Here is a 14,818-nt window from a genome sequence, read left to right on the forward strand (position 1 = left end):
AACACATTTTAAAGGGGAAGTGGCACCCACCCTTCAGATTCCAAACCCGTTGTGACTGGGCTAGGGCGTGAGAGATTACTCCTAGGCAAACACATGGAAGGGTTATGCGTCGCTGCTCAGAACATCAGTGGGGAAGGAAAGAAACCAACTGCTTTTTTCTTTATAATCTAATCTCAACAGGTGGTCTATGTTCCCTGAAAGCACGTCCTGAACCCCGTTTGCAAAAGGTACAGCGAGTCCTATGGTCCCCTCCCCACCCTGCCTGTCTCCACACTGAGCCAGCACTACATGCTTCGTCCCTCCCACCTCCCAGTAGGTCTCCAATTTCAAAAAAGAACATGTTTTTGGTTTTTTTTTTCAGTTGGAACACATGATCAACTCCAGGAGTTCATATGCAGTGAGTGTCTGAGTCCCTTGTCTGTAAAAAGGGACTTGGGGACATTAAGAATGATCAGGTTCTTATCCACAAGCATCACCACAGGTGACGGTGAGACTTCTCCCTGACAGTTACAGAGCAGCCAAATGCTCTGTCAGATCAAGTTCTGAGACTTGGCTTCAGCCCACAGACACAAAGAGTTGCACTCAGGCAACAAGGGTCAAGACAATCCCGAAGAACTTAAGCACATCAGAAGGTAATTCGGACACAGCTGTGTCTAGGCAGTCTGCAGCATGGGCTGCCGCCGGAGTGACAAGCAATAACAAGGACTGTTCCCTCTCTACAGATCCTAGAAACGCTCGCTCCCCTGGTAGCTACTGTCCTTCAGATGCTGGGCAGTTCTCTGCAGAGAACTGGGATGATGGACAGAGAATCACATGGCATATCACACCAGCCCAAAGACAGACAGACACTCATTCCCATGTAGAGCAGAGACCTGTACAGTAGTTAGGGATTCAGATCTCCTGCCCTCCTAGCTCAGAAAAAAAGGTGAAACAGATGCCGGAAAGAAATTGGGGACAGGGGAGGAAGAAAAGCCGGTGTCCCACCTAGCCAATTAGATGGTACTAGTAGAACTGTGGAAGACAGTTTCAGAGACCTGACTATCCACATCCAAGAATAGCAAAGCAACACTGGGAGGTGTGGTGACAGTGTGGCCAGACAGTAAGTGCAACCGGCCACCTATGTCATGTCAGAGACAAGCCAGCTGGGACCAAGGGGCAGTACCCTGAAGCTGCAAATCCTGGAGGACATGAAGTCAGGGAGGGCAAGAAATGGCAAGGTTAGGGACTCAGGAAGGTGGGAACTGGGGACGGCGGAGAAAGGAGAAGTGGATTCCCAGAGGGGAAACCAGGACCCAAAGTCAGATCAGGCATGCAGGACCCAGTGTTGGTTTAGGTACCAGGGACATGGTAGAGGACTTGACACACTCATTCCAGGTCTCTTCTCATCCCACAGCAAACAGCTCAGACCAAAGAGGCTGCGTGGAGAACTACCCTTGAGCAGCGGCTGAGGATCCGGTCACGATCCGGTGCACGTACTCGAGTAGGGAGTGAAGCATCAACGCCCCCACCCAGAGAGCAAGTAGGACGCCCAGTAAGAGTGATAGGGAACAGGACCCCCTAGAAAGCGAGTCTGTTCTGGAGCTCACTTTCCAGACCCCAAGGGGGCGGTCCTCAGACTCAGCACCGAGCAGCGCAGCTCGGTGCACGACCCTACAGCTGCCCAGGGCAGCCAGGGCAGTCAGAGGCAGCCAGAGGCAGCCACGGCGCAGCAGAGTTCCTTCGGATATCGGGACTTATGTGGCCAAGACCAATGGGAGGCGTGGGTAGGGTCACCCATCTGTCTCTCTGTCCGCGGGGCTCGCGATCCCCTTCCCAAAGGGCACCTTACCCTCGCCCGGGAGGCTAGTGCCCCGCGGCTGGCAGGCTGCTGTGCGCGGGCTCCTCCGGGGCCGCCTCCCCGTGCTCCTCCTCCGCCGGCTCGGCCTCCAGTTCCTCCGCGGGCTGCGGGCAGATGGGCAGCCAGGTCCCTGCGCTCCCGGCGCGGGGCCGCGGGCTGCTGCTGCTGCTGCTGCTCGGCTGCTCCCGCCGCTGCCCCCGCGCGCCGCTGCTCTCCAGCCCCGGAGTCCAGGCTGCTGAAATTCCACACCACCAGCGTCTGCAGCAGCAGCACCATGAGCGCCGCCAGCAGCGCCGAGTGCGAGCGCCGCGCCAGCCTCCGGGCGCACGGCGCCGCCACCATCTTCCGCGGCGGCCCGGGGCGAGCGGGGTGCCGGGACACCCCGGTGCGCGCTCTATCCCGGGGGCTCCGCGCTCGGGCCCCGCCGACGTCGCCCGGGCTCGCCGCTGCTCCTCCTCCTGCTCCTCTCCTCCACCACCTCCTCCTCCCTTTCCTCCTCTGCCGCCGCCGCCGCCTCCACCGCCGCGGCGCGGAGTTTTCAGACGGGCAGGGACCCGGACGTCACCAGGAGGAGGGGAAGGAGGGAGGCGGGCGCGGGGAGGCCGCGGAGGGGGCGCGGCGCGCGCGCGCGGGGACACAGCTCAGGGAGGGAGCTGGCCCCACGCGATTCCCTTTTCCCTGGGCCTGGGTCCCCAACCCAACCCCCCAGGGTTCTAGGGCGGGCGATAGGGGTGCCTGGGCTGGGGAAGGGGCCACTAGGGACGCGGGCCTTGAGCAGAGGGCGGGGCCTGGAGGAGGAGCCGAGGGCAGCGTGGGGAGGAGAAGGTGAGGGAGGGGGTGGAGGCGAAGGAAGCAGACAGACACCCCAAGAACAGGCGTGGAAACAAGGTAAGGGTGCGAAAAGGCCGGTGCAAAGGGTAGAGAGAGAGGGAAAGTGGAGGATAGACAAGCCAACCGGGCAGCTCAGCTTGCGGAGGTCAGAAAAGGGGAAAGAAGGGTCCTGAGACCTTGTGTTCCATGTGGCAGAAAACTGGAGGCGGAGTTGCAGGAGGAGCGGAGTTTTCCCGTCCCGGGATCTTTGGCTGCACAGAGAAAACCTTGGCAGGTGGAGATGGGAGAAAATGTAGGAGCGTCACAGGTCCTGGCTCTTGTGCTGCCCGGGATTCCTGGATCACTGACTGAAACGATGGGAAGGAGGTTTTCAATGACTCTCTGAGGTTAATCAGCACAAGCACTGTGACTTCTGAGTCAACCCCCACTCCAGGGCCAACCAAAGACTCAAGGCTTAATGACTCACTTCTCTGGTCCCCAAGGACTCACAAGCCAATGTCTTCCAAATCCAGTTGGCAAATGGATGCTTTGGTGGCTAAAGAAGTTTCCCAACCCTCCCTGGCCACAAGCTGAAGCCCTCCCAGCCGCAGAGCCTCCCTCCCTTAAAGCCCTTCTTTCCATCCAGCCTCCTGATGTCGGACTGGCTATGTGCACTAGATTCAGAGTTGGATGAGCCCAGCCTTGCTTTATAAGGGGAAGCATTTTCCTGGCCTGATTGGTGACCTTGAGCCACCAGGACTGCGCTCCCCCTCCACCTTGTTCTGTGCTCTATCCTCTGTCAGTGAGAGTTTGGAAGGAATAATCAATCTCTCTGAACTCAAACTTCATCCAGCCCTCTCTGACTCGGTCTTACAGCCTTCCCCTTTGATACACAGCATCTGTGAATGTCTGCACACTAATGGGACCAATGCCTACCTAAGTCGGTGAGTTAGGGATTTACATCAAATTCTTGGTCTTATGTCTCCTGCCCTTTTAAACATCACCCTGTTTTTTTTTTTTTTTTTTTTTTAAAGGAAAGTGAGTGGTTACCTACAGAATCTAGCAGAGAACAAGACAAGCAGTAGCAAGAAATGGACCCTTCCATCCACTGCGCCAGCCTACTAGAGCACTGATGTGCACCAGATGTGGGATCAGGTACAAGAATCTCAAGGTGACAAAGGATGCCTCTTATCTACAGTGAGCTTGAAGGCCAGACGAGCCAGGTGTGGGGAGGTATGGAACTGGAAAGAAAATGTGGCCAGCATCCCTACAGAGATTTGCAAAGGAGCCACGGGTTCATGAGAGTGCTACAGGGATAGCTGTGTCCTCAGCCAACCTGCTGCCCTGACAGTCTAAAGTCCACTCCAGAGCCTGCTCCAGCTCTGCAGCCAGGCACACAGGCAGTCCCTCTTCACCAAGAGTGAAACTGTAGAGAAGAGCCCTGGCTCACCAGTCTCCTCTTATCTGCATATCAGTTGGGAATCTTTATAGTTCATGTACTAAAACATCTGGTTTAACAATCTAGCAATAAGCCTTACTGGGTCATAGAGCTAGCTATGGCAGAGTGCTGACTCCAGGCATGGCTTGATCCAGCAACCAAGAACAACCCAGGAATTTTCTCCTCCTTTCTCCTCTCTTTCTCCCACACTGGGACATCACAAGAGGCCTAGATTCTGTGATTGAATCTAGCTGTAAATTTAGTTCATCTGCAGTCCAGGATTCTCTTAGAAGATGCAGAGAGATTTTTCTAATGGAGTAATTTATAGGTCCTAAGTTACCCCTTAAACCAGTCACGAAGCCCAGGAAGTCAGACCAAGGAAATGAATCTTACCAGGCCTTGGGGTAAATCTGTTATCCCTGTAGCATTCAGATGTTCTGTAGAGCCAGGTGGGAGCAGATGGGTGTGGAAGAGTGGCTAGTGACTTCCCTTGTCTGTCCACACAGTGTCCATTGAGTTCCCTCCACCTCGGTCAAGTCATCTCCCCTCCAAGGACTCCAGAGTTCTTAGTGCTAAGTGAGTAGCTAGAGGTCGTGTAAACACAACCTCCACGTCCTGCATTGGCTGTGTAGAATACTCCAGCCCTGGGCCCACCTTTGTTTCAAGAGCTCTACTGCACTTGGCCTATAAAGCAGCAATGACCTATGCCTCCTCCACATGACACAGTTAGCAACAGTCCTCCAGGGTCCAGGCTGTGATTCAGCTCCCTCAGGGCCCCAGTGCTTCAGCACTGAGGTTAAAGATCCTGGGCCCAAATCCCTGGAGAAACAGTTATTTATCTTGACTCATAAAAGGCCTTGAAAGGAAGAGGTTCATTCGCCCTGGGCAGGTTAGAGATGCCATAAACAGCTCATTTGATGGGTTTTGGAGGAAAATTTACCTGAGGTGGCATCTGGGATTATCTTCTTCTGGCTCCCAGATAAGTAACCCTTCAAACATTTTAGAGAGAAAGCAAGGTAAAGATGGAACAAAGAACAGGCAGCTGGGGTGAGTTAGAGTATCTAAAATGGCCATTTCAGTATTGCTGGGAGATCCAGAGGGTGGGTACCCTAAATTTGCTGAACTACCAAACAGAAATAGCCTTTTTGCATTAAGAGGGACAGGATTTTTCATTTCCAATTGTGCATAGAGAGGCCTTGATGGATAAGAAAGAGGCCAGGGTCCTGTGTGAGTCTCAGCAGAAGTTCTTAGCCACAGTATCCAGAGTCCTCGGGATTTTCAAAGCTCGGTTTTTCATTCCACAAAGATACATGGAACCCTATTACATGTAGGCATCCTGCTGGGCAAGCGAAATCCGGGGATGATGAAGATTCCCAAAGGAACCTTTCTTCTTAAATATGGCTCCCCAGTTCCCACTGCTATGGGCCCCAGGAGACAGAGCTCTGGGGAAGTTACACCTGATTTGTGGGATTCCCAACCACCACCCTGAATTCCAAATCTTGTTTCTCCACCTCGTCAAGGATGGGAAGGCCGAATCTGTCACCAAGCATTTTGAGTTATTGGGTGTGTCCAGTCCTGAGCTAGCGATTGCAAAGGAAATGGTTAGGACAGTCTTCACCCTCAAAGAACTGTCCAATAGGAAAGAGGGACGAGACAGGTAGGCCATTGACAGCAATTCCAGGGTCAGCTCAAGGAGTGAATGAGACAAATGAGAACCAGATTGCCCAGGCTTAATGTGCTCATGTGGACATGCATGTGTGAGTTTGTGTGCATGAAAGCCGGAAGGGAACCTCAGGGGTAGGTTTTTGGTTTGGTCAGTTGCTGTTTCAAAAAAAAAAGAAAAAGCTATGCTGCCCAGAATCAACTGCCTCCAGCTCCCCAGGGCTTGTGCAACTTCTTATGCAGTTTCTGTGGAGCAACCTTCTTTGCTAGCTGGCCTATCTCCCCAGCCCCTCTGCTGCATTTTAACTGAGTCTTTTAAGTATCTGTTGTTAACTCCTATGCCTCAATGTCCTCATCCATATAATGGGCTTAAAATAATGGGAGCTTTATTGACACCTTCTTATAAGGATTAAATAAGCTAACTCCTACAAATAACTTTTTGCATCTGGACTGACCAAGTCAACCTTGGTGGCGGCACATACACACTTGGAAGATGGAGGCAGGAGAATTACCAGATTGAAGCTAGTCTGGAGTACATAGCAAGCCTCTTTCTACCAAACTTAAGTGGCTAAATGCATCAGAGGGGAGAAAGGTTGGTTATGGAAGGCTCCGTGGAGGAGTCAGTGTAACATCAGGACTTTCTAATACTCTAGTGCCTCCACAGGTAGATTTTTTTTTTTTGCTTCGCTTCTTTAAGCCTGCTCTCTCTGCTACTTGGTACAATGCAAGGCCATGGGTGAGCTAGGGATGTGGCGTGAATATCCATCAATGGCAGGGCTGGGGCCCAGTGAAATGAGCCAGGGGCATTCTTCTACAAAGAAGCAGGCATCGACTGGGGCCTGGTGCAGGCCCAGGTTGAAAACCCATTCTCAGCAACATTTTCATTTCATGATCTGTGAGTTGGATGCCAGACATCTTTGACCCTCAGCATTGTGAAGCAAAAAAGTTAAAAATAATAATAAAAAAAAGACTCGTGTCTTCCAGGGGGCATAAAAATGATGGCATTGTATGTAGGAGTGTGTCATCTATTTTTTGTGAAATGGAGGGATTAGCCAGTGGAGGGTGGAAAGGCTGTTAGCTGGGTCACCTCCTGATCACCAAGCAAAAAAAAATTCCAGGCCTTTCCAAATATTCCTGCCACAGGGTTCTGGAGCGCTGGGGCTCTGCACGCTTCTTTCTGAATTTAAATCAACTTCAGACTAACAGTCAAATTGAGTGAGGTATATGGTTTCCGTTTTAATCTCCATCACATGTCTGTTTCTTGTTTTTATAGTTGGTTTTTACCCAAATGCTACCATTTGACCCGACTTTGCTCTTCAAAAGAATTTTTTAAACTCCTCCTGAGTTTCACTTCTGCATCAACACAGACGTTGGAAGCAGGTGGCTCACCTGCATGTGCTTGATGATGTGAGACTCCTGCACGGAATATCTCCACCCACAGGTTCCCTGACTGTCTTCAACAAATGCCCACGGGCCAGAGGGATTCTGAGCAGTAGGGTCACAGAAGCCCTTACAGTGTCTGGGCTGTGGGTAGAAGCTCTCTGTCCCTCAACCCATCTCACCCACAGGAAGTAAATGCTTTGTCAGCCCCACAGGCAGACAGATCAACAGCTGAACATAGAAGTGTTTCCAGGAACTCTTTCATCAGCAGAGGGCGCTCTAGTTAGCAAATAACTTTTCCTGTGACAACTTTCCTGCATGCAAGGTAAGGAGAGAACAAGAAACCAGGGTGCTAGGGAGTGTCTGGAAAGAAGGTTCATGGGTTTGTGAGCATCGATAGTTATGGGAAGCTAAAGGGAAGAGAATGGAGGGAAGATGTCCCAGGTAAGGACAGGGAAAAACTGTCCTTTGTTGAGAATGTCTGCTTTGTCCAAAACCAACACTTGACGCTGTGAAGTCTCACAGCCTCAACTACAATCTGGTGATGCTCTGATGGGTAAGAAGGGGGAACAAATGGCTCCTGCTCCAAGTATCGAACTAGACTCATGGAGATGTTTTCCTTTAAAACAAACGCAATGGTGCCCAGTTTGGCTCCTGGGACTCCAGGTGTGCCGGTGAGGGCAACTAGCCAGTGTCTTTCCCTGATATCAGAGGCCAGTATCTTGGCTATCCAACATGCACTGAAGATCAGCATCTATCTCTTCAGTAACCCTCTAGGCCTTCAGTGCCAACTTGGGACTGCTGAGGCATCCAGTCTTGTGTCCAGAGCAACTATAAGGGTGTCTGGTTCTTAGATATCATTAGACTATCCTGATCGTGTGATACAGCCCCAGTCTAATACATCCCCTTGTGACATTGGTTCCCCCTACCTGTTTTGTTCCTCTGCAACACCTGTCTAATACAACCACCAAGGCCAACAATGATGATGAGAGGTGAGATGAGATCATAGTTATTTAGCATTTACTAGTGGCTAATCTTCATATTACACACTTCAACACATCACATTCTGTGAACCCTGAATGAGAACTTCCTTCATTCTTCATGGAAACTCATGGAATAAGGCACACAGAGGACCTCTATTGCTGTGAACCTTGTACACAGTGGGACAGGTGCATAAGGACAAGTAGGTAAATTTGCAAACAAGCTGCTCTGGAGACCATTGAGGACAATAAGGGAAAGGAAAATCAAGTGAGGTAGAGTGAGTGGGGTAAGCCAAGTCCCCACCAGCCACAGGGAAGACCTCGAGAGACAATGACCTTGGAATAGTCTACGCCTTTTCTCTGAGATGCAATTCTTCCAGAAATTTGGTTGCTTTTATGCCTCCGAATCCACCATAGACTGAATAAATGACTGCAGGTCTATTTTTTTTTATGTATAAAAAACACTCTTGGGATTTACAAGTGAAGGCTATTGCTATGTTTGTTGGATTTCTGTGGTTGGCATTTTCTCAAGTGGTGGTTAATAAAAATCTAACTACTTGTGGAGACATAATGAGAGCTATAGAATGGTTTGGGTAAATTTTATAAAATAAGGGAAAAGATAAAATATACCATATTAGGCTTGGTAAGGTAGCTCAGACTACTAAGTATTTTCTAGGCAACTGTTAGGACCTGAGATTGATCCCCAGCACCCAGATAAAAATGGGGACATGGTGATGTATGTCTAGAATCATAGCTAGCACCAGCAAGGGAGAGACAAGTAGATCTCAAGGACTTGTTGGCCAACCACTTTAACTTAATTGGTGAGTTCTAGGACAGTGAGAGGCCCCGTCTCAAAAAAAAAAATGTAGACAGTAACTAAGGGAAACAGCAAATGTTGTCTTCTGACCTGACTATGTGCGCGTGCGCACACACACACACACTCACATGTTGCAGAATATTTGATCACACCATGAACCCCAAGATTGTGTACACTTTTCGTCTCTCTGGCTGGAATAAATACACACCCTTAATACACACCTTTAATCCCAAACAAGAAAGGTAGAAAGTTTGTATAAGGACACACCCATGTTTAAAAGTGATGTCTGAGTGGCAGACAAGGTGATGAATCAGAGAAAGATTTGACAGACTAGAATACACCCAATTCTTACAAGAAGAAGGGAGAGAGAAGCTACTTGAGGGGCAGTGCAAAGAGGAAGGAGGCAGTTTTACTGGGAGAGCTTTACAGAGACAGGTTGAAGAGACAACAAGCTAGACATGGGTGAAGACATAATGAGCCAGAAAATGAGAAGGGGCAAGAAAATTAGAAGAGATTGCTAGAGTTACTTAGAGGTCATGCAGAGCAACTCAGGAAATCTAAGAGAAGCCAGATTGAATCAGTCAGCTTGGAGAGGAGTTGGAGCCAGAATAGCTGAATAGACCAGCTAGCCAAAGATCAGAAAGAACTAGGAAGGGGTGAGCTTATTCAACACAAGTCTCAGAGGCTAAAAACATTCTAGAGCTAGATTAGACTGTGTGGAAGGTAGAAACTTCCAGGACTGGGCCTAGGTTAGCAGACAGAGGCAGTAAGCCTCAGAGATAACAATTACATGAGCAAATAACAGTTACTTTTTCACACACACATGCACACATGAACATACACATTACATACACATATGCACACATATATGTACACACATGCATACTCAATATATACACATGTGCACACACAAACACAAGTGCATATACATTCACACATACATGTACACACATGCACATGCATACACACATATGCACAGACACTGTACTATCTTACCAACAAAGGACAGGAAGCATCTGGAACATTAGGTTTTAGTCCTGCTTCTTCCAGACACCCATTTATCTGATTCACTGCACCTGCTTCAGCCACTCCAAAGTCCCTTTTGCCACAGATGCTGTTGCCCAGTCCTGGATCATTCTCGGGTCAAGCTCAGCCCTGTAAACCCAAAGTTGATTCCCCACCTGATTTAAAGCCTCTGCTCATCACCCCAAAATCAACTCATTCTGCGCCCACTGCTGTTGCCCTGTGAAACCCTGGAATCTCTTATACCCAATGACTCCATTCCAAAAAGCTTCAGGAAAATGGGAAATTTCTGGAAAGCTCCTTAGTGTGTCAGCATCCACTCACTGCCTATCAATTTTCATTCCTCCCTTGTGTTTGCTAATGTACTTTGATTTTTTTTTCATTTTTTGGATTGACAGTGTGCCCAAGACAAAAGCAATGGTTATCAGTGTTCTGGTTAGAAGTGATGTGGGAAAGGATGGCAGGAACCAGTGATAAAACTTTCAAGAAATACTTCCAGGTGAAGGCTTTAAATACACTAGGATCAATAAAACCTCGCCCCTTCTCATTTTCTTTCCCCCTAACTGGAATATAGAGTGTGTAGTAGGGATTTCAGCAGCCACTCTGTAACCAAGAGGGCACAGTTGGTGAGCCAGACAGATAGAAGCAGCTTGGAACTCTGTAACTTTTAGACTCCACTGTTCCTTTCCCGTCCCCTCTTCCTCATGATGCTCTTCATGCGAGCGTCCTCATCACCTTTGGAACACACCAGAAAGATGTCCACCCCATGCCATTGCCATGTTTGTTCATCTGTCTTTGCTCAGATGTCTGTGTCCCTCAAGGCTCTGCTCCTGATCATGCTGGTGGACTCAGTAGCTGGGCCAGCACTGCCAATCACCTTGACTTTATTCCCACCTTTCCCATAGCATGCTCCCTAAACTGCTCACTCTGTGCAGCCAGGCTTCCTCTGTCTTGGGGATTGTTGTACTTCCCGTCAACCACTTGGCACACTGTAAGCCTTCTATCACAGCCCAGAGACAGCTAAGGGTGAATGTTGTCCTGGCTTGGGTCATCAGTCAGAGTTAAAAGAAATGAACGCACAAGAAAGAGAGCCCGTGTTCACCATGGAATGAGGTGGTAACAGACAGAAGGGTTGCACCTGCCATGGGTGCCAGGCGTGGACTGTGGTTGAGGACGAGACTCAAGATGCAAAGCATCCAGCTGCAAATGCCACATTCTGCCAGTGACATGTACTAGGTGCTTCTTGTGACCAATTGCAAGAAGCAGTTTAAGGGACAAAGGGCTTATTCTGGGATCAATCCACCAGGGCTAGTGTGATCCTTTGTATGCTCGTCCCAGGGAGTGGCTCTATTAGAAGGTGTGGCCTTGTTGGAGGAACTGTGTCACTATGGGGATGGGCTTAGAGATCTTCCTCCTAGATACCTGAGCATGCCTAGTCTGTTCCTGGCTTCCTTTGGATAAAGACACAGAACCCTCAGCTCCTCCTGCACCATGCCTGCCTGGATGCTGCCATGCTTCTGCCTTGATGACAATGGACTGAACCTCTGAACCTGTAAGCCAGCCCCAATTAAATGTAGTCTTTTATAAAACTTGCATTGGTCACGGTGTCTGTTCACGGCAGTAGAACCCTAACTAAGATATCGAGGAAGGGATGGTGCTATGTGCATCTCATCCACAACAGGTGGGGCCGGACTATAAAACCTCAAGGTTGGCCCCCAGTGACCCACTTGCTCCAACAAGGCTCCATTTGTTAAGGATTCCACTACCTTCCCCAACAGTGGCACTAGACAGAAGCCAAGTGTTCTAACGTGTCAGATTGTGGAGGACAGTTCATAATCACACTCTGGGAAAGCTTTTTATGTCTGTGCCTCTCTGTCTGTGAATCCTCCTTATCAGGGGATTTAAGGGAAGGAAGGAATATTTAAAGCCCTTCTAGTGGCACCAAGCTCCTCTTGTTGCCTCTCACACAGACTGAAACCCATTAGAAAAACAATGAGACCTTGATAAAATAAATACATATATATTTGAAGAAATCAATACACTTGTTTTTCATAGCAAGTAGATAAATAGAAATAAGAATGAGGACGGACATGGAAAAAACCCCGAGAGCAACCTGCAAACTCAATTCCTCGCATTCATAAGAGTCAGAGATACCAAAACAGAAAGCAGGTAGCTGATTCTTTTAATCACAAAGTCTATTATATACCTAGACAGAGAGAAAACCCTAACAAATGCAGTAAAAAGGACTTTTCTTAAGCTAAATTTTCTGTGATAACAATGAAATGGTTTTCGAAATGTTTTATTTTTTAACAACATAAAATCTGAGACATACAATCAATCTTAGGCAATTCATCCTTAACAACACTTAATGAACTGAGCAGGTTACAGTGTGTGTGCGTGTGTGTGTATGTGTGTTGTGATGATAATGATTAAAAGGTCATAAGTTTGACAAAGAGTAGGGGGAACATGGGAGCCATTGGAGGGTGGAGAAGCAAGGGAAAATGGTATTAATACAATGCTCACCTGAAATACTAAAACAATAATAGTAATAATAAAATTAGAGGTCAAAATAAGGATATTTATATGAAAATCTATATGACAAAAGTTGCAGTCTAAAAAAAGTTTTAGACTATAATGTCTTCATTATACAGATGACTAAGAAAATAACCAGGAGAGTTACTAAGAAACCAAAAGAGAAGAAGAAGGTGGAGAAGGAGGAGGAGAGGGTGAGGGGGAAGAGGAGAGGAAGAAGAGGAGGTAGAAGGAAGGCAGGGAAACACAAGCCTGCCGTCTCAGCACTCCACAGGCTAAGGCAGGAGGATCTTGAGTTGGAGGCCATATATAGCAAATTCCAGGCCAGATTTGGTTGTGTAGCAAGACCTTGTCTTAAAAACAAAGTCAAAAAGGCAAAGCAAAGTGAAAATGATTCTAGACAGAAAGCCAATAGTGAGGGTATCGTGAAAGTTGGGGCTCAGAAGGAACAATGAAGGGGAGATTTATCAGAAGACTTCTTAACATCGCCAGTGATAGCAAAGGCTGGGGCAGGGCAGGCTTTGGGAGAGCTCAGGAGTGCATGGCCCAGGTGGGTCTGAGGGGTGATTCTGACTCCTAGGAGGCAGGGCAAGGGCAGAGTTTCTACTCCTTAGTGTTTCCATTGTAGGGGATGTACCAAGGTAGCCCTCACTGGTTAGAGTGCTTGATAAACTGAAGAAGTGAGAATTACAATCCAGAGGCAGGGGCTTCACAGGGTGCCTGCCATTGCTTCTAAAGCAGCAGTGGGGGTAAGGAAGGAGGCCACTATGCTCTGGATAAGAGTGGCCAAAACTATTTGTCACCCAAACCTAATACTAGAAATATATGTATAAACTATGGCAGAGGAGAGAGATAAACTTAAAGCCTTTTCTGAGTGTTCTCTCTCTCTTTCTCTCTCTCTCTCTCTCTCTCTCTCTCTCTCTCTCTCTCTCTCTCTCTCTCTCTCTCTCTCTCCAAGAATGCTGAATGCCTTGAAAGTGTCAAATAGGCAAGTGCAGCATTCCTCAGACCTCTGGAAAGCTTGCTTTTAAGAAACACCATATTAGCTCCCCACAAATCTAATTTAGGACAAAAACAACATTGTTTCCTCAAAAAAAAAAAAAAAAAGGTAATAGAAATCTCAGATCTGAAGGGAAATAGGGGAGGAAGGGATGCCTGCAGCTTTATGCCTGTCTGTCATTTGACCACCTACATGGCTAATTTCTTCAAAGAAATTAAAAAAAATATGACTCAAAGCAAGAAAAAAATTTGAGGAAACAAGTCACTCAAAAGAGAAGTAATATTCACCCTTGAAAAAGTTCCTCCTACAGAGACAAGGCTAGTTGTATATCACTGTTTATAAACACAAGGTCCTCACTGCTATTTGAATATTTCCAAATCCCACACAGGGTTCTCAGACCTGACCCAGTGACACATTCATCTGGGTGAGGTTTGAAAACTGATGATATCCCAGCTCCAACTCTGGCAGTTTCTTTGCCTTCTGCCTAGGCTGTCAGGGAAGCAGCTTCAGCACATAAGCCAGGGCCTGCACCATAGAAAACATGCATTGATGAGATCCTCAATTCACAGTCCAGGTCTGGACCTGGAGATGCAGCTCAGAGGCAGAGAGCACCTGTCTAATACAACAGAATTAGTCTGGCATGTGTAAGACCCCGGGTTTAACACACAGACACACAGACACACAGACACACACACACACACACACACACACACACACACACACACACACACTGTTCCAGTGAAGACAGCATCAACAATAGAAAATAAACTTATGAATAGAAACAAACCTCTTAACCCAAGGAAGAATGTGTAAAGACCACACAGTGGCTACTCCAAGAATGTCAGGAGTCCAACACTGGCTTGAGTTAAGAGATGGTCTCGGTGAAAGTCATGATACTGTTGATATGTTAAAGAAGAAGCCAAAAAGCCACTTGACCACATGACCACCATGTGTAACAAGGCTGAGCTCTGTTGAAAATGGCAAAATTACAACCTTTAAATAATCACAGAAGTTCTTGTAAATGCACCAAGGAAGAAACCAAAATGACCAGTGTAAGCACTGGAGAGGCCACAGCTCTCTGATCTTTTATGCTGACAGCTTTCTTGTATAGTAAGAAAACTCAATGGATGCTTAGAACAAGAAGGGAGGAAGAGAGGCAGGGAGGGAGGGAGGGATTAAGCGGCTGTGCTACTAATATCCTTCCTTTCTACCAACCGCGGTGCCCTTGACGTGGGTGTGGAGGGAAAGTGGTGTCAGCACAGCACTAGACACGAAGTATAATTTGGGGAGGCAAGTAAGGAGACTCCAGGAGCAATATGAAACAAACTTCCAAAAATAG

At 48.0% G+C, this 14,818-nt stretch overlaps 1 protein-coding gene and 1 long non-coding RNA gene across 3 annotated transcripts in view; one reads left to right on the top strand and one right to left on the bottom strand.

Moving 5' to 3' along the window:
- Positions 1-2,572, bottom strand: part of Xylt1 (xylosyltransferase 1) — a 286,991-nt gene extending 284,419 nt beyond the window's left edge. Inside the window, exon 1 of one of the 2 annotated variants that reach the window (XM_052200661.1) lies at positions 1,829-2,572. In XM_052200661.1, coding sequence (XP_052056621.1) covers positions 1,829-2,179 — 351 coding nt within the window. In that variant the 5' untranslated portion in view covers positions 2,180-2,572. The remainder of the gene's footprint in view (positions 1-1,828) is intronic. The other variant, XM_052200654.1, reaches the window with a different exon arrangement.
- Positions 2,573-2,585: 13 nt separating this feature from the next.
- Positions 2,586-11,570, top strand: LOC127697484 (uncharacterized). Its single transcript, XR_007980474.1, has 3 exons — positions 2,586-3,591; positions 3,682-3,818; positions 7,021-11,570. It is a non-coding gene; the product is annotated as an uncharacterized LOC127697484 (long non-coding RNA).
- Positions 11,571-14,818: the final 3,248 nt, after the last annotated feature.

The sequence above is a fragment of the Apodemus sylvaticus genome, chromosome 1, assembly GCF_947179515.1.
Source record: "Apodemus sylvaticus chromosome 1, mApoSyl1.1, whole genome shotgun sequence".
Taxonomy (NCBI): Eukaryota; Metazoa; Chordata; class Mammalia; order Rodentia; family Muridae; genus Apodemus; species Apodemus sylvaticus.